General features: G+C 39.8%; 1 protein-coding gene across 1 annotated transcript in view; it reads left to right on the top strand.

The window, feature by feature from the left end:
* The window catches only part of ak5 (adenylate kinase 5), an 80,044-nt gene that overhangs the window by 44,874 nt on the left and 12,344 nt on the right, over positions 1-22,826 (top strand). The window contains exons 9-10 of the mRNA XM_022758035.1: positions 8,198-8,243; positions 11,815-11,859. Of these exons, the coding sequence (XP_022613756.1) occupies positions 8,198-8,243; positions 11,815-11,859 (91 nt within the window). The remainder of the gene's footprint in view (positions 1-8,197; positions 8,244-11,814; positions 11,860-22,826) is intronic.

The following is a 22,826-nucleotide window of genomic DNA, read 5'->3' on the forward strand; positions in this document are numbered from 1 at the left end:
TGCGGACTGAGCGACACCTCATGCTGCTGCTAACAGCGTCACACGAGAGGCCGTGCTGTAGACATGAGGGTGTTAGTCCAGCGTTTCAGTAATGCGCCTCAATCTCCACAACAATCTGGATGGACCGGGATTCAAACGTTAACAAGTATTGATCCCAATGACTGTTGATCGCTTGACTCCAAAAATGTACTTGATCATGTGAAACCTTGAAAACTAATGACTAAAATCCAGTGAGTTTTCCCTCTGATATTTATTTCAAGCAAATGATGATTCATGATGATTTTGATCACTATCTTACAAACTTTTTTAGACATTATACCTGAAAGTCCAAAGGGCTAGCAGACGTGACATTTACTGAGCAAATTAATGTTTCCCTCACAGTGAACCGTTTTAATTTTGGCAACCCCCCCCTGACCTTCCTACTAGCATTATTTCCACCTGTATACAACAACATACCTCAGAATCTGGTGAGTGGTTTTTAAGGGTTTGCCAATATAGCAGTCTGTACTGCGACATTTCAGATTCGTCAGTCAGTAGAGATTTAGCCGTTCTGTTACTACTGAGAAGGTACAGCAGCTATCTCTGTTGTATCTCTGATTGTAATAAACCACTGTGGACAATGCTGCATTTTAAAGAGCTGGACTGGTGCAGTATTAGGTAACTGGAGTGCTGCATTAATGTGATGAAGTGCCTTGATTTACCAGGTAGTTCACTGGATTAGTGAAATACATCTGGTTATTTAACAGCAATATCAGTCTGTTGGTTGGTGAATCACTTCATCGCTTCAGTTCAGACTGAAATATCTCAGAATCTGTTGAATGGATTGCCATGAAATTTGGGACGAACATTCATGTTCTCCAGATCACGAATGTGGTGATGTTTTGGTCTTATCTCTAGCGCCACCACAAGGTTGATATTTGTGTTGTTTTTTTTTTTTGTGTGAAATATCATGAATGTTGGATGGATTGCTGTGAAATTTGCTACACATATTCATGAATGAATTGTACTGTAATAGCTTTTTGATTTACCACCAAATACTTTCATTTAGGACTAAATACCTGCAAAACTAATGACATTTCCATCAGCTTCAGGTGTACTTTGTGTTTAAGCTGCAGCACAATGGGAAGAACAGGAAAAAAACATCCATTCACACATGATTATTCTGAGGTGGTTAGCCCCACAGCTAGCCAGCTCCCACTGCTCGTACTCGCACCAGATTAAGAGCTTAAATTAGCGTTATAAAAATTATCTGAATGGATCGTACTAGAGTTAATGTGGATTTTATTTTGATGTAACTGCCAGAAGTGGTGCAATATCTCCAACTCAATATGATGTGAACGCAGCATTAAGTGCTAAATAACATATTAGCACACTAACAAAATCAGCAAAATATCTAAATGCTAAATATCTGCAAGTTATCAGCATGTTAGCACGCTGATGTTAGCATTATGCTCAAAGCACATCTGCGTGTAAACACAAGCTCAGAGAGCTGCCGCTACAGTTAATTTGCAGGAAAAAAAATTGGAAACATTTCATCATCTACAGTGTTCAGCGGAGTTATAAAATATTCATACACCCAGAAGAGTTTATCCATATTGCAAGAGACTCCCTTAGTGATGAAGTGATAAAGATGTAAGAAAAGCAAAGTTGTCTCCCCAGTATCCATCAGCAGTTTCATTCCTTGGTGTTAAATGAGCATTACAGCATCACTGAGCTGCGAACATGGATGGAGACTTTAGGTGTTGTTTTGGGATGTTTGTGTAGGAGTGTGTGTTTATGACTGTTCATGTGTTCATCACCAGTATACAGTATCAACTTCCCAGGAATGAAGAAAAACAGTTTTATTTGTGTGTGTGTGTGTGTGTGTGTGTGTGTGTGTGTGTTGTGTGTGCCTCCATCACGTGTAAGCAATGTGTGCTAGTGATGTGTTTCTCTCTGAGTCATCACACCAGTTGGTGTACCCACATGCCAAGGCTCTCTGTTGGCACCCAGCCCTCCCCCACACTGACGGCATTTAACTCTAACAGAGCTCCGCTTCACTTTGTTCTGCTCCTCTACCGTTCTCCTATTGTGTATAACTGCAGCTCCACATTGACCCAGACAGAAACACAGCCATTATCAGAACAATGTGAGTTAAGAGCTGGCGACAAATGAAAATGTCACGGGAGATCATTTTTCTTCGGCTTCCATCTTTCTTTTCTTCCTCATCAGTCTGCAGATGATGACAGTCAGCTGGATCTCACTACATCTCTCCAAATTGCTCCATAAAATACAAAAACAATTCAGTGGTTGGGCAGAGTATGAGGACGAGAAGAGAAATATGTGTTTCAAGCAGCATAGCTCCAGTCGACACTGAAACTTGATTATTGATTGGACAGATATATATCCTGAGTAATATATCTCGTCGTGCTGAAAAAGGGATTTTAACAGACTTATTTCTAATCTTGTTTGGCCTCTTTTTGTTGAGCCATTTCATTGATGATTTATCATCAGCTGCTACATTATGTTACTGAGTGTTTGTTAGTTTTTTCCACTTTCTTGTTAAGTTAAACTGTGAATGACTCTGACAGTGAATAATAGAGTCTACAGCCATACTTGTGATAAAGGCTCACAGTGAACAATGTTAACATGCTGATGTTTAGCAGACAAAATGTTTACCAAGGTCACTGTGTTCATTTAGCATGTTAGCACTACTGAATGTGACGGCTTTTTGACTTGTGTTTGATACCGTGAACCTTTGACCAGAGAATGGCACTAGATTTAAAGCACAGGCTGAAAGTTATTACATTGCATCCTCTGGGGACCATGAGCGTGTGAATCAAATTTCACAGCAGCAGTCCAGCCGATAGCTGTAGAGATGTTTCAATAAGAAGCAAAAATGTGAACCTGCTGGTGACACTATAGGAAAAGTCAGGGAGCAACAAACGTCATTAAAATGAATCCTCTGGAGACTCTGAATATCCATAGAAAAATTTCATGGCAGACCATCCAATAGTTGTTGAGATATTTCATTCTGGACTAAAATGGTGGATGATTGACTAAAAAGGGAACCGACAGACTGACATTGGCATCCTAAAGCTGTTGCCAGCTATGTTGCCAATCCTGGTCAATATCGTTAAAAAGTTAAGTTATTGTCCGTCTATTTGTTTTTAACCCAAAGCCCAAGGAGAATGAAGTCATTTAATTTGAGAAAAATAAATGTTTGGACCTTTCCTTATAGTTGAATTAGTCATTCTGCAAACAAACAAAAAACAAACAAACTGCAACAAAAGTGAGTAAACCCTTCAGAACCCTTCAGCAGTGAGATTCAATAATTTAATTTTTCTACATTTTGTATGTCTGCCTTTATTTCTGATGACAGATTCAATGCTCCTGGGCATGGAGTCTTACGCATATCTGTTGTTGTTCCGCCGTTCGTCACGGATGATTCTTTTCAGCTGCTGTTTGCTGGAGGGGATTTGTTGCTTGATCTTTTGCTTTAGAATACACTGGATTCAAGTCAGGAGACATACTTAGTCATAGTTTTCACTTTTTTCTTCTTTAAAAACTCTGTGTTTGCGATCACTGTCATGTTGGAAAAATTCCTCTCTTGTCAAGCTTCTGGAGAGTGGGAGTCATCTTTTCATTCAGTATTTGGGAATACAAATTTGCATTCATAATGCCATCTATAAATGTCATCTGCCCTACACCTTTTGCACTTATGCAGCTCCATATCAGCACACTCCCACCTCCATGATTCATGGTCGGTGCTATGCAGTCACTGTGGTAGTCCTGGCTGGGTCCACACAAAAACATGCTGAACCGCAGTTGATCCAAACAAATTTATTTTGGTTTCATCTGACAGAAGAATGTGTTGCTGCCATCATTCATCGGGCGTCTTTTCACGTTCTTTGGCAAAGTTTATTCATGCTTTTGTGCAGTTTTGTGAGAAACGGTTGCCACGGACGTCACCGGTGGAGGCTGACTCCAAAAAAATGTCTTTTGCACCGTCTGATCAGTCACTGAAACACCAACTTACACACATAATCCTTGTGCCAAGTCAGAAGCAAACATGTCTTTTTCAAAGCAAGGCTGCATAAATAGCAGATTACATAGTCATTTTTCAAGGACAGCGACTGCACCTTCTGTTATTAAGGTTCTTCCTGTTCTCCTCTTCCTCACCACTGCTGCTGCTGTTTCAGCTTACATTCAGTAGCAAACTTAGGCTCTTGTACCCTCTCCCATCTTTATGAAGTCTCACAATCTGGTTTCTCCTCACCATGTGGAGCCATGTTGCATTAAGCCCCTTTTCCACTGGTCAAAAAACCCGCTAAGACCTACTAACATTGGGGCTTTTGTGGCAATTGAAAAGGGTACAATTGGCATGAATGACTCTGCAGTAGATGTGGGTATTTAATGGCTCCAGCTCCAGTCGGCATTGATGTAAACACAACACCCGGGTGAACCGGCTGATTTTCACCCCTTTTCCTGCTGTTACATCTTCCACAGCACAGACACTGTAGACACACCTGTCACCTGCCCAGCACGGTGCTGTTCAACCACAAACACTGCGGCTACACTGCGCTCCAGGATGACAGAGTGAGCTGCAGCCCTGAAATAAGTTTTAAAAAACACACAATCACTGTTCGAATCGTCTCACACGGAGGCTCCAGAGTTGAGACGTGACAGTTTACCAGTTTGCACGGCGGCTAGCGGCTCAGTCCTTCTCCCCTGCGTCTGCGTGTGTGCTCTGTAAGTGCATGTGATGACATCACTCCTTGCAGTGGAAAACCAGCTTTGATTAGCAGGTTTACCCACGTTTATACCCGCTCATTTTGGTGTAAAAAGGGTATTAAACACAACCCAGGCCAAAACTGAGGAAGCTGTGGTGTTCACAGGTTATTTTATCACCTCGTTCATGCAATTGGCCGTAATTGTAAATTAGGTATAATCACTTTAAGTGCATTGATGTTGTACTTTGGGGCCTGTATTTTCAATGTAGTCTATCTAACCTCTCTGTTTTTAATAATACATAAGATCCAATACTGTACACTGTCAAATCACACAATCTTCAATCATTTTTGTGATATTGCAGGGGTGTACTCACTTTTGTCGTGTAGTCCACCTCCTCAGTGGGCGGACATCTTTTTCATGATATTGTTGTTGCCAGAGCACCTGATATAATATTTGGATGTGTACATAATACTTTGTGGCTTTGAGAAATATAAAAACAATTCAGTTAAATTACATTTCACGCTATATTTATGTGCACATTAGATGTTTCTCTCTCAAATGTGAAGTCGGATGCTCAGTTTTCACACATTCTCGATGAAGTGCATAATGCAGCCTATTGTTTGGTCTCCGCTCCGATAGCTGTTTGCCTCAGACCTGCCTGTAGAGATAATAGATGCCTAGTTAGATTTTTGTAAACGTGTTGCACAATTTGAATAGTTGCTGCCAACAAACATCATAATGTTGCAAGCTGTGTTGGGTGATGCAGCAACATTCAAGTTTTATGTCCCGGTGAGAGACTCAAAAAATGGAAAACCTAATCTGTGCTCTTAATATTCCCTCTCTACTCCCATAAATTGGTGTTTGCCATTTAAAAGATCCATTAACATTTTAATTTGAAACTCTCTTTGCCTCGTCATTTTTCGAACAGAAATGAGACAGCACTTGACTACAGAGTCCATTAGGCGTAAATTGATTGTCTCAAATGAATTTACACATCATTCATTCAAATTATTAAATCATCCATTCTGTACAAAAATTTGTTTTGCTCACTTCATTCAGTGACTTGTATCGTTAATTTGTTTAATGCATTCTGTCAAATTAGTAATAGTAAGTTATCACCTTCATTTCATTTGCCTTCATGCTATGGAGCTGTTGTATTTACAGTAATACAGTTTTATTGTGATACTCAAATACATGCACAGTATGTATTGTACTTTGGGATTTGGCTGTTATGATTAACATCCTTTAGGCACTGTTATGTAATGAGATGACAGATTGTTTTTCCATATTATCTTTGATGATACAGGATGACAACAGGTCGGTGAGCCAATCAGAAGAGAGGAGGCTCTGAGGCTCTCTTCTGATTGGCTGACTGTTTTCTGAGTGATTGAATAAAAACATAGCAGATATCACGTTAACACTCAGAGAAACCAAATCCCGCAAGGTTGGAGGGTGGGTCCAGGTGGGCGGGGCTTGGGGCATGGATGAGGATGGTGACTGCTTTGTTGTGACATCACAAAGTTACAGAAGTCCTGACAGCTGGTTTTAAGGCTCAGTTTCTGAATACAGGCTGTGTGCGTTTCTCTGTGGACTGAGGCTTTGATAGTTTTTAGAACATAGACCTGATCTATAATCAAAGAAGGCACAGACATCTCACTTTATACAATATGGGACCTTTAAGGGTGCAAATGATTAATTATAGGGAATAAGTTAAACCAGCACTGATCAATATTTTTATATTAACAAATGTGTCAAATATGTGATGTGAAAGGTGTCAAACCCTCAAATAATCAACACGCAACTCTGCAGTTCCCCTCAGTTCTACTGAGATTTTTTAGCTTCTTTCATCTCATTGTTTTGGTTTTTTACCTGCTACGACAGAGAGAGTTAGCGACTTGCTCTGTATCTGCTGGATGTGTAAATAAACAACTGCTTCATTCACCACATCAACTTTATTAAGTGATGATATGTTGTGTTTACAGCTTTTTGCACTGCCCCCAAGTGGCCAAAAAAATCAATCAATTCAAGTTTGAGTTAAAATATTAATAACTGATACATAGAGCTGAAGAAAACTGCAGATTCAGGTCATAACTCTACACTACAAGCAAAACCTTGCACATTACATGTAGTTGTTTAATCCACTTAATATGAAAATATTGATTTTAGCAGCTTTAAATAATGTAAGGGATCAAATCTCAATTCAGGAAATTTTCTGTAAATTTATTACAAAACAATGCTTATATTAAATGATGATTAGGGTGAATGTCTCTCTTGGGGCTCTGAATATTATCCTCCTCTGTGCACACACATACTTCACAAAGATGAGAACATTTATTTTGTGCTTTTTTTTTTCTTTTTTTTTTAAATATCAGCCACTGAGGCTTCACACATTTGCCTGTTTCTGCTGTGATCAGACATTTAGATCATAAAATTATTTTTTAATGCTACAACTCCAGTCATTAGAAGGTCATTTGTGCCAGGATGATGCAGATGGCCGAAGCTGAGGGGGATAACCATGGAAACCTGCAGCACTGAGACTTTGGGGATTATTTTTGGAAATTGTCTCAAATATCTGAATTTAGTTGATGTGTTCTTGAATCAAATGAATCAGATTTCCTCTGGAAACAGATTAAACTAAGAGGAAAACGTCTCTCTTCCGATTTTTCTGCCCCTGTTTGACTGTGACATGTGTTTGTGAATGTAATCATCTTTCAATGAACGAGGCTGCTGGGAGTTTCAGTCTTCCTCCAGACTCAGACCATGTGTTTGCTCCAGGGAGACTGAGGGTTTACTCAGCACTTATTCTCTCTTTCTCAAACACTCTTTCATCTTCTTTTCTATCTTCCTCTCTGTCTTGGTCTTTGTTTTTCCTACGCTCTTTTGCCAAATACCGTGACTCTCTTTTTCTTTGTGTTTCTATTTCAATTTCCTTTGTTTCATTTTCACAATGTTATATCGCCGAAAAATATGTGGACGCCCCATTCTTCTGGTTATAATGCTACAGAATACAATTATGTTTTAAAAGACAGCGTCCTTCCAACTTTGTGTCAACAGTCTGAGTAAGGCCCTTCAACATGACGATGCCAACATGCACAAGGCCAAGGTCTGGTTTCACAAAGATATTTTAAAATTTAGACTAGTCTGTTCATGGATGGATTATCAAACGGGCTTTCTGGGCTCAGAAGCAGAAACTTAACTTAACCAGAAATCATGGTGAATTAGTCCATGTAGTGAGACAAGAGCTAGACAGCTTTGAGCAGTGGATGAATGGAGATGTCTGTCTGAAGTCTGACTGTTCATTAGATCTAAGTCATAGTCAGTCTATCTTTGTGAAACTGGTCCGTTAAGAAATGGTTTTCCCAGTTGGTGTGGTAGCACTTGACTGGCCTGAGGAAATATGCAAATCCGAGCTAAATAATTGGCAAATTAATTGGTATTAAAGAGAATCATTGGTTGTTCATGTGAGTCTCTCGTGTCTTTCCAGGTTGAAGAGGAGGAAGAAATTGGGTATGCTGAAGGAGCTGCAGACAGTGAGTTGATGAAATAATGATTTTTATCGATTGTCTGTACAAACAGTCAAAAGACGAGAAAATCAAACACTCTCCATCTTTCTTCTGTAACACACACACACTACACCTTATCTCATCACCAAAGCTTTTACATATAAGCAGTCACACATTTATCCTTTCTTATGCCTTCTTTCATAAACTAGCAGCCCACTCCATACAGCATTTCATCTCTCACACACACACACACACACACACAGTTTCATCTGAGTAAATGCCACGTGTCATGTAACTGTTATTCACCAGATGCCTGAATGAGCCTCTCCCTGCTGCCTGCCTATGTGCCTATGTGCATGTGTGCGTGTGTGCGTGGTTTTATCAGCATGTCTGTGCATCAACATTATTGATTGTGTAATGGAGGGGGAGGAGGACTCGTCTGTAGCTTCATTGTCATCAGTTGGACCTGATGTTTATCTCGTCAGCTAACAGCAGAGGACAGAGAGGAGGAGGAGGAGGAGGAGGAGGAGGAGGAGGAGGACACCTGTCTGATTAAAGGAGACCAAACCCTGTGTTTAGTCGACATGTAGGCCAGCAGATTTGGATAAAACATGAAATACAGAGAAGAACGGCACGCTCTCCTCCTCACAGGTCCGAGTTCAACTCTGATGTCAGGTGTGGTCACCGGTGACCTTTGATTGGCCTCCACTGGTCCACATGTTGTGTAATTACTGTTTAGAGCTGCGACCAACGATTATTCTCATTATCGATTATGTTTTTGATTAATCAATCAAGCATTAGTCGATTAAATGCCAAAAGATGCTGAAAAATGGCCATTACAACCTGTCAGAGAACAAGGTGATGTCCTCAAATGTCTTACTGTGTCACACAGATTTTCATTTGACAATAAGGTAAAACAGAGAAAAGCAACAATTTTTACTTAAACAACTGATTAGCAAAACAGGTGCCCCTTTTCTTCTGTCAATCGAATAAGATATTAATTATCTAATTGTTTCTGTAGAAATAATTAAGCACATTACTTTTCTTACACTGAAGATCAGCACAGACACAAGTGGCTCAAGCCTTCACCCCTTGACCATATTTGGGTAATTTTCCCCCTCTGGACTAAATGAATAAATGAATACACATTATTAATGTATTAGTGGTATAATTATTGCTAACACTGCTGTTATCATTATTATGTTAAGGTAACCCTTGGCATTAAATGCCATAGTGTAATAATAATAATAATAATAATAATTTATATTATACACGTTATCTTTAAAGTGAATACACTGTCTTCATAAAGCTAATTTAATCAAATAATCAATGAAGACAAATGTATTTGCTAAAATGATGTAGTATACTGTGAGTATAAAAAAAAAGATGCCACATGTCTGTGTACATCTATGGAGATTAGTACATCGTTCATATCGTTCAGACTGTATTTATTCTGTGATACAGTCTCTGTTTCTCCTAAAGAAATTGCTGCCACAGCTGGAAAAACACTTCCTGTGAGTTTTCCTGGAAATATCTATCTGAGCGAGTGTATACAGCAGGAAATTTAATCTAAATGTAAATTAGAAGGAGAAACTGACAGTTATTGGCTTAACCTTTTGTGCTAAGCAATGCAAGTTAAAACTGCAAGTTCGCCTGCAGGATAACACACATTTAAATGCTGATGTTTAGATTTTAGCATATACATCTGCCAATAAATAACTAGATATTATACTACAGAGATGCTTAATATGTGTGTGAGTTAACAAAAGGAGAAGTAGTAAATACAGGAGGTATTAGTCCATAATGGAGCTGCAGATAACGATCAGTTTGATTATAGATTAATCGACTGTTTCTCTATAAAATGTCAGAAAATAATGTGGTGCGGTGAGAGTGGTGCCCAGTATAGTTTCCCAAGATGTACTCAGATTACTTCTTTTAGTCAATGAAGAGTCCAAAAGATATTACATTTATTCATATTCAAAAATATTCAGTTTAAAAATCATATATGACGAAGAAAAGCAAAACACGTTTGATTATAGTTCAGTACAGATTATTACAGAAGCTTTATTGGATGTTATTTTTATTATGTCAACTAATGTTGATATTTGAGACTAATTTAATTTTCATTGAAACTGCAACTGAAAAGCTTCCATCATTAAACAGTAGATATGTTCATCATAATCATCATCATATGTTGTTCACTAATCTTTTATAATAATTTGTTTTATATCCTTCATGAATTGAAATTGCTCACATCAGTCCTGCTCCCTGTAGCTGCAGAGGCACATTAACCAGTGTTGCAGTCTTAATTCATTAGATTGAATGTGACTACTGTATGTTTATGTGTTAATTGTTATCAGTGAATGTACACTGCTCAAGAAAATTAAGGTGAACACTTAATCATCACAGTATGACACCAAGTCAGTTAAACGTCATGGATATCAATCTGTCCATTTAGGAAGCAACAAGTGATTGTGAATCAGTTTCACCTGCTCTGATGCAAATGAAAGTGACAACAGGTGCAATGGAGAGGCAAAAGAAAGACAAACCCCGGAAAGCGAATGGTTTTACATGTGGTGGCCACAGACAGTTGCTCTCTCCTGATCCTTCCTGACTGAGTCTTCTCTAGTTTTGTGTTTTGCTCGTGTCCTTGTCAGTACTGGTAGCATGAGGCGGTACCTGCAGCCCCGATCAGGTCGCACAGGTAGTCCAGCTCCTCCGGGATGGCACATCCATACGTGCGGTCGCAGGAAGGTTTGCTGTGTCTCCCAGCACAGTCTAAAGAGCATGGAGGAGACCACCAGGAGACGCCCGTTACACGAGGAGAGCTGGACAGAGCCGTAGAAGGGCATCAACCCAGCAGCAGGACCGCTACCTGCTCCTTTGTGTGAGGAGGAACAGGAGGACACTGCCAGAGCTCTACAACATGACCTCCAGCAGGCTCCTGGTGTACATGTTTCTGACCAAACTGTAAGAAACAGACTCCATGAGGGAGGCATGAGGGCCCCACGTCCTCTAGTGGGACCTGTGCTCACAGACCAGCACCGTGCAGCTTGATTGGCATTCGCCAGAGAACACCAGAATTGGCAGGTCCGCCATTGGCGTCCTGTTCTCTTCACACTGAGCACATGTGACAGGCTTGAAAGAGTCTGGAGACGCCGTGGTGAACGTTACGCTGCCTGTCACATCATCCAGCATGACCGGTTGGCGGTGGGTCATGGTCTGGGGAGGCATATCCTTGGTGGGTCTCACAGACCTCTATGTCACAGCCAGCGGTGCAGACCTTACGCTGGTGCAGGGGGCCCTGGGTTCCTCCTGGAGCAGGACAACGCCCGGCCTCATGTGGCCAGAGTGTGTAGGCAGCTCCTGGATGACGAAGGCGTTGATGCCATTGACTGGCCCTCACCTTCCCCTGTCCTAAATCCAGTTGAGCACCTATGGGACGTTATGTATCGGTGCATCCGAATAATAAGTGAAAAGTGTGTGTGTGTGTGTGTGTGTGTGTGTGTGTGTGTGTATATGTGTATTCATGTACATGATGCTCCGTGTGTGCTGATCGGCTCTGCATGTTAAACTCTGATTTTCTCTCCTCTGACAGGTTATAGTACAGAACAGAGGAAACCAAAGGTCATCTTCCTGATGGGTACGTACATGTGGTCGAGCTCAGACACACACACACACACACACACACACACACACACACACACACACACACACACACACACACACACACACACACACACACACACAGAATGATAATGAGCAGCTACTGATTGCTCGGCTGGCTGTTAGATAAACTATTCTCATTCATGTACACACTGGAGGACACACACATACACACACACACACAGACAGAGGGGAAGTTAATGAAGTCATTTTAAAAAGTTTCCTTGCTCCTGTAGAGTCATCAAAATAAATGCTCTCACTGTATTAGGTGTAAAGCTGGCTACATCTCATTACTGCTGTTAGATGACAATCTCTGAAATTAATTTTTATGCAGATTTTAAAGGTGAAATTTTAACAGATATTTTTCATAAGCACTTTTATTATTCATCATGTTCTACCCACCGCTGATGGTTTTGAGGTGATTGCCGCATTACCTTTGTCAGCGTTGATGGTTTTAACCCCAAATGTCAGGATCAAAATCTGGTCTGTTTGAATAAATTCAGAGTCAGTGTTCAGGTGTTAGTTTTTCATCTAATGTTGGTTTGCTGTAGTCATGCTCCTGATTTGCATATAATAACACTCCTTTGTTCGTTTTTCCTGTTCTGAGAAAATGCTTTAAATCTGTTGTCTAAAGTAAAATCACTGAGCTGAAACACGGCCGTTTCTCAGAGTTCCCCAAAAGGATTTTCGTGTGCTGAAACTATGCTGAGTCAGTTAATTAATAGAACGTTATCACTGGCAGAACTTTAGTCAATCAATAGAAAATCAGTGATTAGGAGAACAATTCTGTCATTTATTAAGCAAATATGGGATGTGTTTGCTCGCTCCAGCTTTTCTCGCTCGCTCTATATCACTGTTAACTGAATATCTTTGAGTTTTCGACTCTTGATCAGATGATGAGTCAATCAACTGTTAAACCGATTGACAGAAAAATAATCTGCAACATATCAATTAAGCGTTTCAGTTATGTTTTCAAACAAAAAAGGCAAACATTGGGTTCCTGAAATGAAATGTGCGGATGTACTGTCTTTCTTTGTCATATATCATTAGAAATTGAATATGTTTGGATTTTAAAGACGACGCTCTGGGCCCACAAGAATCATGATGGCCATTATTTGACATTACAACAGTATTTAGAGTCTGAATAATTAAACAATAAATGACTGACAGATCAGTCGTTAATGGAAATATTTCTACATGCAGCTTTAAAATTTCTGGAGACATGAGAAGTTTTATACCAACAACACCAATATTTCGAGAGCGTCCTTAGATATTTAATGTGAAATTTCGATCTGCAGCCTGAGTATCACTGCCGCAAGTAATTCAAAATTCATCATTTTTCTCTGTGTGAAAGTAAAAGTCAAACAAATCTGAAAACACACAAACACAGGTGCCTAAAAACTGTGCTCAGGTGCGGCAGATAAGTAAATGTACTCATTTATTTCACACCTCTGGAGGCGGAGAGTGGTGCATTTTTGTCATCAATTATTATGCTGCGGTGGCACAGTGAGGCAGTGCAGCTCAGTCTGCTAATTGACAGGACAGAGAGATGAAGGTTAATGAGAGAGCTGGGACACACAGAGTCTCCATTAACCACCATTCACTTTTCTACCATGGAAAAACACTAAAGGTACAGTCATTAAAAGATTATTTCATCAGTATTGTGTGTGTGTGTGTGTGTGCGTGGTGCATGCGTGTGTGTGTGTGTGTGTGTGTGTGTGTGTGTGTGTGTGTGTGTGTGTGTGTGTGTGTGTGTGTGTGTGTGTGTGTGTTCCCTTTCACACCCATACAGATTATAGACCAGTTATGTGTATTAGTGTTGAAATCCCCGTCTTTGGAAACTAACATGACAAATCCCCACTGATCTGTTTTAACACCAGTTTGTCTGATTATGTGAGAAACAGACGTGGAGAGAGACCAAGAGCTTTTTCTCAGCAGGAGCGGATAATTGGAGGAAAATGCCAGCTGCATATATAACAACTGTCACCTAGACTCCGATCTGTCTCCTTAGCAGATTTTATTGCATATAATGAAAAGCTGGCCCGTTCAGCAACAACATATTCATGATTTTATTCTGTTTACACCAAATTGTGATCATACCGTCTGTGTGTTGCAACTGACTCTGGGATTTATTGGAGCCAGAACTTGTTTAAGACTTTGGATTTCATGTCTCATCTTAGGCCTGAGTAAAGCATCAGGCTACCTGTGTCAGCTTTTGACTGTCACTGTTGTACTGAGCTGTTATACAGTATGTAGAAGCAGATGTTGAAGCTGAAACTATCACCTTCCTCCTCAGATCTCTCTCAAACCTGTCACCTCCCCCTGTTCTGCCTGCAGATTGCCACCAGCACTATGTGGAACAATTCATAGACTGATAGCACTATGAAAAGTTACATGAAAATGAACATGCACAGAGTTTTTTTTACATTCTGTATTCCTATTTCAGTATTTTCTTTATATGATATCCTGAACATAAAAACCTGGGATTCAGTCGGTCTCCCATCACATTTAAGAATTTAATAGTGAAGTGATTAAGTGAGTTTCTCAACACTGTGATCTGTAGCTTACTTTCTGTAACAGATTTCTAAGCTCTTTGATCTGTTGTTTCTTGCCAAAAGGCCCCCTGGGAGTTGTAGTTAACATCTAAGCCAAAGTTTTTATCTACACTAGCTTGTACCTTCGTCTTTGTATCAAAGAAGCAGATATTTTTAAACAGAGTTCTTGATGTTTTGAACCAGGAGAGTTTCATGCTGATCTAAACTGTAGAAGTGCTATAACTGTCTATGGGAAAAATGAATGGAATAGCTCCTCCCACTTCACAGCTCTATAGATTGGACTTTCTTTTTTGAAAATAACCACAAAAGACAAAGAATAAGAACAAAAATCTCTGAACAATACACAGCAGAGTATTCAACCAAATCCTTAAAGCTTCATTAATTGATTTTTGGCCACCTGAAGGCTGTAAACACAGCATCTGGCATATTATTAGTTTAAAAGGTTGTTATAGCTAACATGTTAGCAAACAGTTATTTACATTATTATTTACACATCCAACACACACACACACACACACCCACACACAAACACATTTATTTGGAGCCGCTTGACAAGTGTGAGCGCAACGTTGACTTCCCTCTTAGCTCTCATTTGGTCTCCACCAACCCCGGAGAGCACAATCTGGCTCATTAGCTGATAAATGTTTCACTATGTTCACCAGCTGGTTGCTAACTTTTGCACAGTGGGTTTTTCACAGCTTTGTCAGAGCTGCTGCTGCTGCTGCTGGAAATGACACTAAAGACACTTAAACACTCTGCATAGTCAGAGCTGAGCCGCGGAGTCAGGTGGTAATGTTCTGTGGGCTCATCAAGCAACAACCATTACATCTGTCAACATAAAAAATGTGGGCTACTGCAGCTTTAAAAAACAAAGTCTGTTCCCAACTTCAAAGCAGCCTGGCTGTTCACTTCACTCCACTCTCTTCACAAGGGTGAAACGATCAAGAAAAGTCCATTTGTCTTAATTTAAGCTGAGCACCCTCCTTGTTAATGAGCTCATTAGCGTCGGTGTTTTTGTCACATCACTTCCACTGCGCTACTCTCAGAAAACCGGACAGAATGATTTATGAAAATCCCAAAATGGGGTCTGCTTCAGAGACGCTGGGGCCACACGTGTTTACAGCTGCTTGAGTCAAAGCATTTTCCCCAATCGTAATGTTTCGTCAAACATAATATGAACCCCTTCATCCTGCTTAATTTATAGCAATTTTCCGCTTTCAGGAGAACTTGTTACAAGTTACAAACTGCTTTACAACAAGGACTAAATGCAATGACTGAATTATGCTGCACAAGTAAAACTAAACTGACTACTTAACTATGAGATACAGCCAGTACCTCAGCTATTTACACCACGACCCATTTTCTGAAGTAGTGACTTATTTATGTGAACAGGGATCTGTACCTGCCTCTATGAAAAGTTCTGTGTCACCTCAGAGGACATGTTTTCTTTCCTGGCACATCAGACGTCAAGCCTGACTTTGAAAGCACCGTCTCAAGACTCCCTGACGAAGCAATGATGACTCCTCACTTCCGCATGAAAATGTTCATGTCCTCTTAACAGCCCCGTATCCCCCTGTCGCTCTTTTCCGACGCTGCTGATGCTGCTGCTTCAGGGGAGACCCAGGTTATCTGTCAGACTCTGGGCTCCTCTCAGGTGAAGACAGGCTCAAAGTCTCTTGCTACAAATCTGTCTTACTAAGAGAGTTTCTAAGAGTTTCTAAGTGAGCTGGAGTGATGCTGTCTGGAAACTCGTGTCAGATCTTAGAGTGGATGAATATTAGAGACTCCAAACGGTTGAAACACTTTTTGCATTTCTACTCGGGACTATTTGGAGTAGACCAAACTTTTTAACTTACATCAGTCTGCTAATTACCTGTACCATTTCAACGTGATTTTATATGTCGTATTATTCACAGTATTTATTCAAAAAGGAAAAATTCAGATGTTGCAACTGACCCAAACCCTGGGGACAGTTGCAATACACATCAGGAATGGTTGCAGCCTGTAAAAAAAAAAAAAAAAAAAAACATTAAATTTAGGTACATTTTTATATGTACATATATATATAGTGATTTATTTATACCTTAATATTTTAGTATCATTTATTCTGTTTTGATATGACTGCTGAGCTTGGGCATAGTTATAAAAACTTGTTGCAGCAACCTTTCCCCACCCCATCAGCCATGACAGAACATCATGTGCTAGACACACTGACCACGACACATTCTGCTGTGTTCTGCATCAACTGTGATTCAAACTATGAAAGTTGTGAAAAGTCAGGACAGTATGACAAAAAATACAACTCATGAAAAAAATACTTTCATACCTTCAAAACTATTTTTTTCACTAAATGCAGCAGTAGATGTTTCCAACTGAAGAATTGTTGCAACCGTCCCCAGTCTCCCTTACTCAAATTAGTAGTTTTAGTAGAAGTTTGCTGAGGTACCAAAAGTAATCAAAGTTGCACAGAAACTGAAAATCCATTAAAAACTCTCCTTAAATTAGCCCGCTAAAAGCTGCATTGTCTAGTTAAATCAGGGCATGAGTGTCTTCTGCTGTCAGTTCAAAACGCTAAGAAACATTTTAGTTCATGATATTTCATTAAATTTGGTGCCGTTTGTTAAACATCCCCTCCTGCCACTGTCTGAATGTTGTCAATCATAGAATAGTTGCTGAACAACACGTAGAGGTAGAACCAGTGATTCAGTTAAAACTATTGTACGTGTATTTAAGTTCTCAAACTACTTTAATTAAAAGTTGGGAAAGAGGAGTTTTGGGTGGTCTCTTTTAATTTGGGTTTACCCATCCAATACCTCCCTGACCATAAAAACGGGTGGAAAAGTTGAAACAGTGTTCTGCAGTGGTGCTTCAGAAAGAGGCAGCGATAATGCCGGAGGGAAATGCTAATGTGAGGTTTCACTGGTATTTTTTTTTTCCCTTTAGTCTCTGTTCGGTTCTTCTGTTCTTCATGTTCTCATCCCTCTGCTCGTCTCTCACTTCCATCTTCCTCTTTGCTATTTCCCTCCTCTCTGCAGAAAATTACCATTTTTACCCTGGTAATCAGACTTTAATTTAAATGGTGAATAAGCTGCTCTGGGTGAGAGGAGTAATGTCAGTTGTTTTAAATTGATGCAATGGAAATTTAGCACTTCAGTGAAATTGGGTGGAAAACTGTTTTCTGGTGTTAAAAGATTTCATTAACAAGCAAAAACTTCCACCAATGTGGAACTTTCTAATAATTTTTTCCCCAAGGACTTAGTCTTTTTTAATATTCTATTATCATTAACAGATTAAATGCTGATGAAATAACAAAATAATAATGTAATTTATTTATTTATTTTATGTAATTTATCAAATAAAAGCAAAATAACATTTGCAGGTTCCAGCTCTAATGTTTGACTTTGCAAGTTTTATTTCATTTCAGTAACAAAAAAATTTCTGGGTTTTTAAACTGTAGCTCAGAAAAAACAAGCAACTGGAAGATGAAACTTGTAAAGGGCATGTATCCTTATTTTCTTACATTATATAGACTCAAAGACTTAAAATATCCTTCCTATAACCCAGCCCCCCCTTATTTTCTGTTGCTATACCTATTAAGATTTCTAATTGTGGCACATACACATCACTAGGTGCATATCCAGTATCCTGCTTAATGCGCAATTTGAAATTGCAAACTTAAAAATTAGTGATGGAAACATGCGAATTTTGAAAATATTCAAATGTCACAAAAAAAATGTATACACATGGTTTTTCAGACTATTATATATATACACAAAGCAATATTTTGCAAAACTGAAAAAGAAACAAAAGAAATGGTTTGTGCAAAACTGAAATGGAAACCCAGCTACTGATAACAATTAGCTACTGATAAGAACGTTGTTTGTGCTGGCTGAAAATCTCTCATTTTTGTTGACCTGAACCAAAAGGGTCTTGAACATGCGTTTGATGGCTACATACATGTTAGCATAGCTCAGCGCTATATAGAGGTGAGAAACAAATGGATGTGTCAATTCTAAACAATGTTTTTTGGAACATAACCTGTAACCCCACAATGCAGATGGCCTATGATATGCTAACTGATAAGCACACCATCCATTTATTACACTTTTGTTTTTGTAGTTTTGGTTTTGGAAAGGCAATCAAAAAATAGACGCAACCCTCAGAGTATAGCTCTATCTAACGCACCATGCACTCCATCCAAAGCTTGACAAACTTCTTTGCAGTTGCTATGCTGTTATTGCAAAGTTGCAGTTTTCATGCAACAGACTGATAATGCAAGTAACAAAAAGGTTCCAGCCCTTTTCTGAAAGCCATTTTCTCTTTTCAACAGTTTTTTTATTGGTACTAAAAGGGATTTGCCTATGGCTGAGTGTTCATCTCAACTGACAGTCCTTAGTATTCAACTGTGGTAGTTGCTCGTGTCACTCAGGCCACATCCCATCGTCAACATTTGGAACTTGTAGCTCAAAACACATGACAAACATGAACCCAAAAAAACATCTCTGCAGAAAACCACTGGCCACCTGCTACAGTCTGTGTTCATTACTGAAAAATCATTTAATGTGACCTCAGTGAACAACATCCTTCAAAGTGGATGTTGACAGTGGAAAAGAAAAATATTTTCAAAGCCCATTCAACCATCATTTAGGAATCCAGCACTCACAGCCCTCGTTCCTTTGTGTTTGCAGGAACACTTTTCATTTTTGCTTTCAGGCTTTGATTTCGCACTTCCTGTGCACTGACAGAATTTCCTCTCAGTGATCATCTGAAACTGAAGTGGATAACTGAGGTGTCTCAATTAGTGGGGGCGAGAGGCTTGTTACCGCTGCAGCCCATTTGTCATATAGACTGATTTTATTTTTTTTACAACAAAATATTACCTGCTGAAACTTCAAGGAAAATGTAATTATGTAGCAGCACTGCATACACAAATTAAATTACCACAGAGAGAATTTTTCCCTCCGTCTGGTCCTCTGCCCTCTTTGCCTTGTTTCATGTTTTTCATCTTCATCTCTGTCTGCTGTGCCGACTCTTTCTAACATATTCATCTGTCACTTTGGCTCTAATCGCAGACAGTGCTGTGACAGACCTGTTCACACAGAGGGGGCTGGTTTGGGTTTCTCAGATCTAAATCTCCAACCTGAACACCAGCAGAGAAACTAGACGATGCTCAGCAGAGTGCAAAAATCTTTTCTGATTTGCAAAGCTGTAGCTAGTTCTTTCTTTTTATTATTTATTCTTTTCCTTATTAGATTTTATGCCAAAAAGTACCCAGATTCCCGGATGTCAGATCAAAATCATTAACAGTTATGGCTCAATCATCATTTTATGCAGATTTTGGATTTGCATATAAAAAAAATAAGTTGTTTTTTGATGTATTAAAAGCAAAATATGACGAAAGTACATGAAACATGAAGCGTGTCACTTGTGTGCATCATCTTGGCACCTGAATGGAGAATTAGCGCCACCAGCTGTTTATCTTGAGGAATTCTAATATTTGTATAACAGCAGCAGACGCTTTCATTTGCTTTTTCTTTTGCCAGATGTTTTTTTGTAAATTTTATGTAAATTATTAAATTTTATGTAAATTAACTAAGTTAACTAGTTTAACCTCGGTGGAGAATGGTTGAAGGAAACTGAGAAAATGAACTAAAACAGCAAGGAAGAGGAAGATTTGGTCTCATTTTTTCGTGTAATTAAAGGAAGAAACAAAACAGCTACTGCTAGCCCATTTTATTGTATTTTTATCATATATTTGTTTTTATATTTGGATTAGTTTATACATTTGCCCAAATTAGTTTTGTCTTGTTCTGTTTGTTTTGTCACCATGTTGCTGTCTATTATTTTACCTATTGGAAAACTTGATGGACAAAAAAAACAAACTTAAAATACAAAACAGAAAGAGAGAGTACAAATCAGAAAAGTTGGAGTAGTATAAAGAACAGCACAGAGGTCTGACAGATACACTTCATCCTCTCTTGGTGAGAGAGGTGATCTAAATTTCAGATGGTCTCACAGAGAGAAGCTATCTTTATCCTCAGAGCTGATTTCTACAGCAGGTCCAACTAACTAGGAGAGTCACTAACAAGCTTCTAAGGGTTTCCGCTTCAGCCCGGGTGGGTCATTATTTTAATTCCCAGCGGAGGCGTTAAGCAGCAGAGGAATACTTTCACTGAGCAGGCATGTCAGTGTAAATGTGCTGAATATAAAATGAATGAATATATAACCCCACCCCCCCACCCCTATTTCTTATGGACCTTTTCTGACTTCATGGTTGTCCCTGGGTGATCCGAGCTCATATCAGTCCACGCACTCTGAGGAAATGGTGATGAGGACATTTGTTTTTGAAGGTGGGCGGAGGGCAGCGACTCTCGCATTAGAGCAGCATGCTGATGAATATGAAGCACATCCTGAGTTTTATTACTGGGCTCAAGGCTGGTCATGATAAATTGCCACCTCCCAACAATGCCTCACACACCTTCATGGCCAAGTAATGCGGTTAACCCGCAATAAAACACCTGCAGACCTCACAATGCGGAGGCTGAGCAGGTAGACTGGAATGTTCTCAGTTATTAATAAGTGAAACCTGCCACAGTGTAGTAAAGACAAGGCAGCTGAATTTCCTCTGGCTTTGTTTGTGTTTGTGGGTTTAGGGTTGAAGTTGGGTTTAGGTTTAAATTAGGGGTTAGGGTTATTATGACCCATTGCTACGTTTTGTTGTTAGGTGACATCTAGTGGCCGTAGTATTTATGACTGGAGCAAAGGGAAAAGTGCGGAGACGTAGTATAAAGAGAGATGAAAGTCCACGTCAGGAAGAGGTTGTGGTGGATGGATGGATCAACAAGACACAGGAAGGTGACACAGGAGAGCGGTGTTCCACTCCCATGTGAAACCAGCAGTTTATGTTGTTCCTTTTATCCATGAACGTTCAACAAAGTTAACTACGTTATTATTATTGTAACCATGACAACACATATCGTCTAATGTTGAGGAAGTACTTATTTTAACCCAAATCACAATCTTTTCCTAAACCTAACCAAGCCATGACTGTTATTTCAATAACAACGGCGACAAGCAGTACACCGGTACAGTTGTGGGTTTATTATGGTAACCATGACAACCAAGGTCCGGTACACATGTCGCCATAGGGGCACTATTTCAGGAGACACTCCTATAGGTCGTATCAGAGGGTTGAAAAAAACGACCTATATGGTTGTTTAGGTTGGAGGAGTTGTTGAGGTTACAGACGAAAATAGATACTTCCATTTCAAATGATGCAACGGTCACTGCCCACATACTCCCATGCAGCCTTTACATTAGCATGGATGTTAAGCAATACAGCCACTAGAGGGCAGCTCAGAGTCAATTTCATAATGAATTCCCATAGTAATTGTTAGTCCCTTTAGATGTTTAAAATTTCTGACCAACTCACATAACCTCTCCTCAAAAATTTCCGCCATTTAAAAAATGTCTTCATCGTGTCCTATGGGCGTGTCTCACTTGAACTATAGGCTTCCGTTTCATCTGTTTCGTGCACAAATACACTCAAAATTAATTCAGAGTACAGACAGAAGGCTTCATCCGTACTGGTATACATATCTAATGAGGCTTTAGTGCTGGGGTTAGACTGTCTACAATGAATGGAAGTCAATGCAATGTCCTGACAAGTGTAGCTGCAAAACTGTGTGTGTGTGTGTGTGTGTGTGTGTGTGCGTGTGTGTGTGTGCGTGTGTGTGCGTGCGTGCGTGTGTGTGTGTGTGTGCGTGTGTGTTAAACCTAGGCGCAGCAGGGCAGATAGATTCAGATAATCATCTGTGATAACCTGGCTCTGAGCCTGTGGCAATGAATCAGACCTGTGATGTGTAGGGACATGCATACGCACACGCACATATAAATATACACAGTTCACCCAGCTGCTATCCGTTTCCTCTCTTCTATCCTCCCTCTTGAAGTCTGGCTTCTCTCCCACACACCTTTTTCCTCATAAATACCCACAAGTAGACAGATCTCTCTCTCTCTCTCTCTCTCACTCTCTCACTCTCTCACTCTCTCATGCTCTCTCTCTCTCTCACTCTCTCACTCTCACTGTCTCCCTTTGTCATGCTCTTCACCTCTCAATTTCCTCATCCTCGCCTCACTTTATAGAGACAGACTATATAGATATTATAGATAGACTGATCTGTGCTGGTATCTGTGCACATGTCTTTTTGCAGTTGTGTGGACAATTTTTGGTTTGGACATATCAGCCGATCCTCTCAACTTCAAAAGATCAGACTTCAGAGGCTTGGTTTTAAGGTTCAGGTTAGAGTTAGGTTAGAATGAGGCATTCAGTTGTAATGGTTAAGATTTGGGTAAGGGGCTTGGGAATGCATTATGTCATTGTGTCCTC

This window comes from Seriola dumerili, unplaced genomic scaffold (genome assembly GCF_002260705.1).
Source record: "Seriola dumerili isolate Sdu_G_001 unplaced genomic scaffold, Sdu_1.0 BDQW01000291.1, whole genome shotgun sequence".
Taxonomy (NCBI): domain Eukaryota; kingdom Metazoa; phylum Chordata; class Actinopteri; order Carangiformes; family Carangidae; genus Seriola; species Seriola dumerili.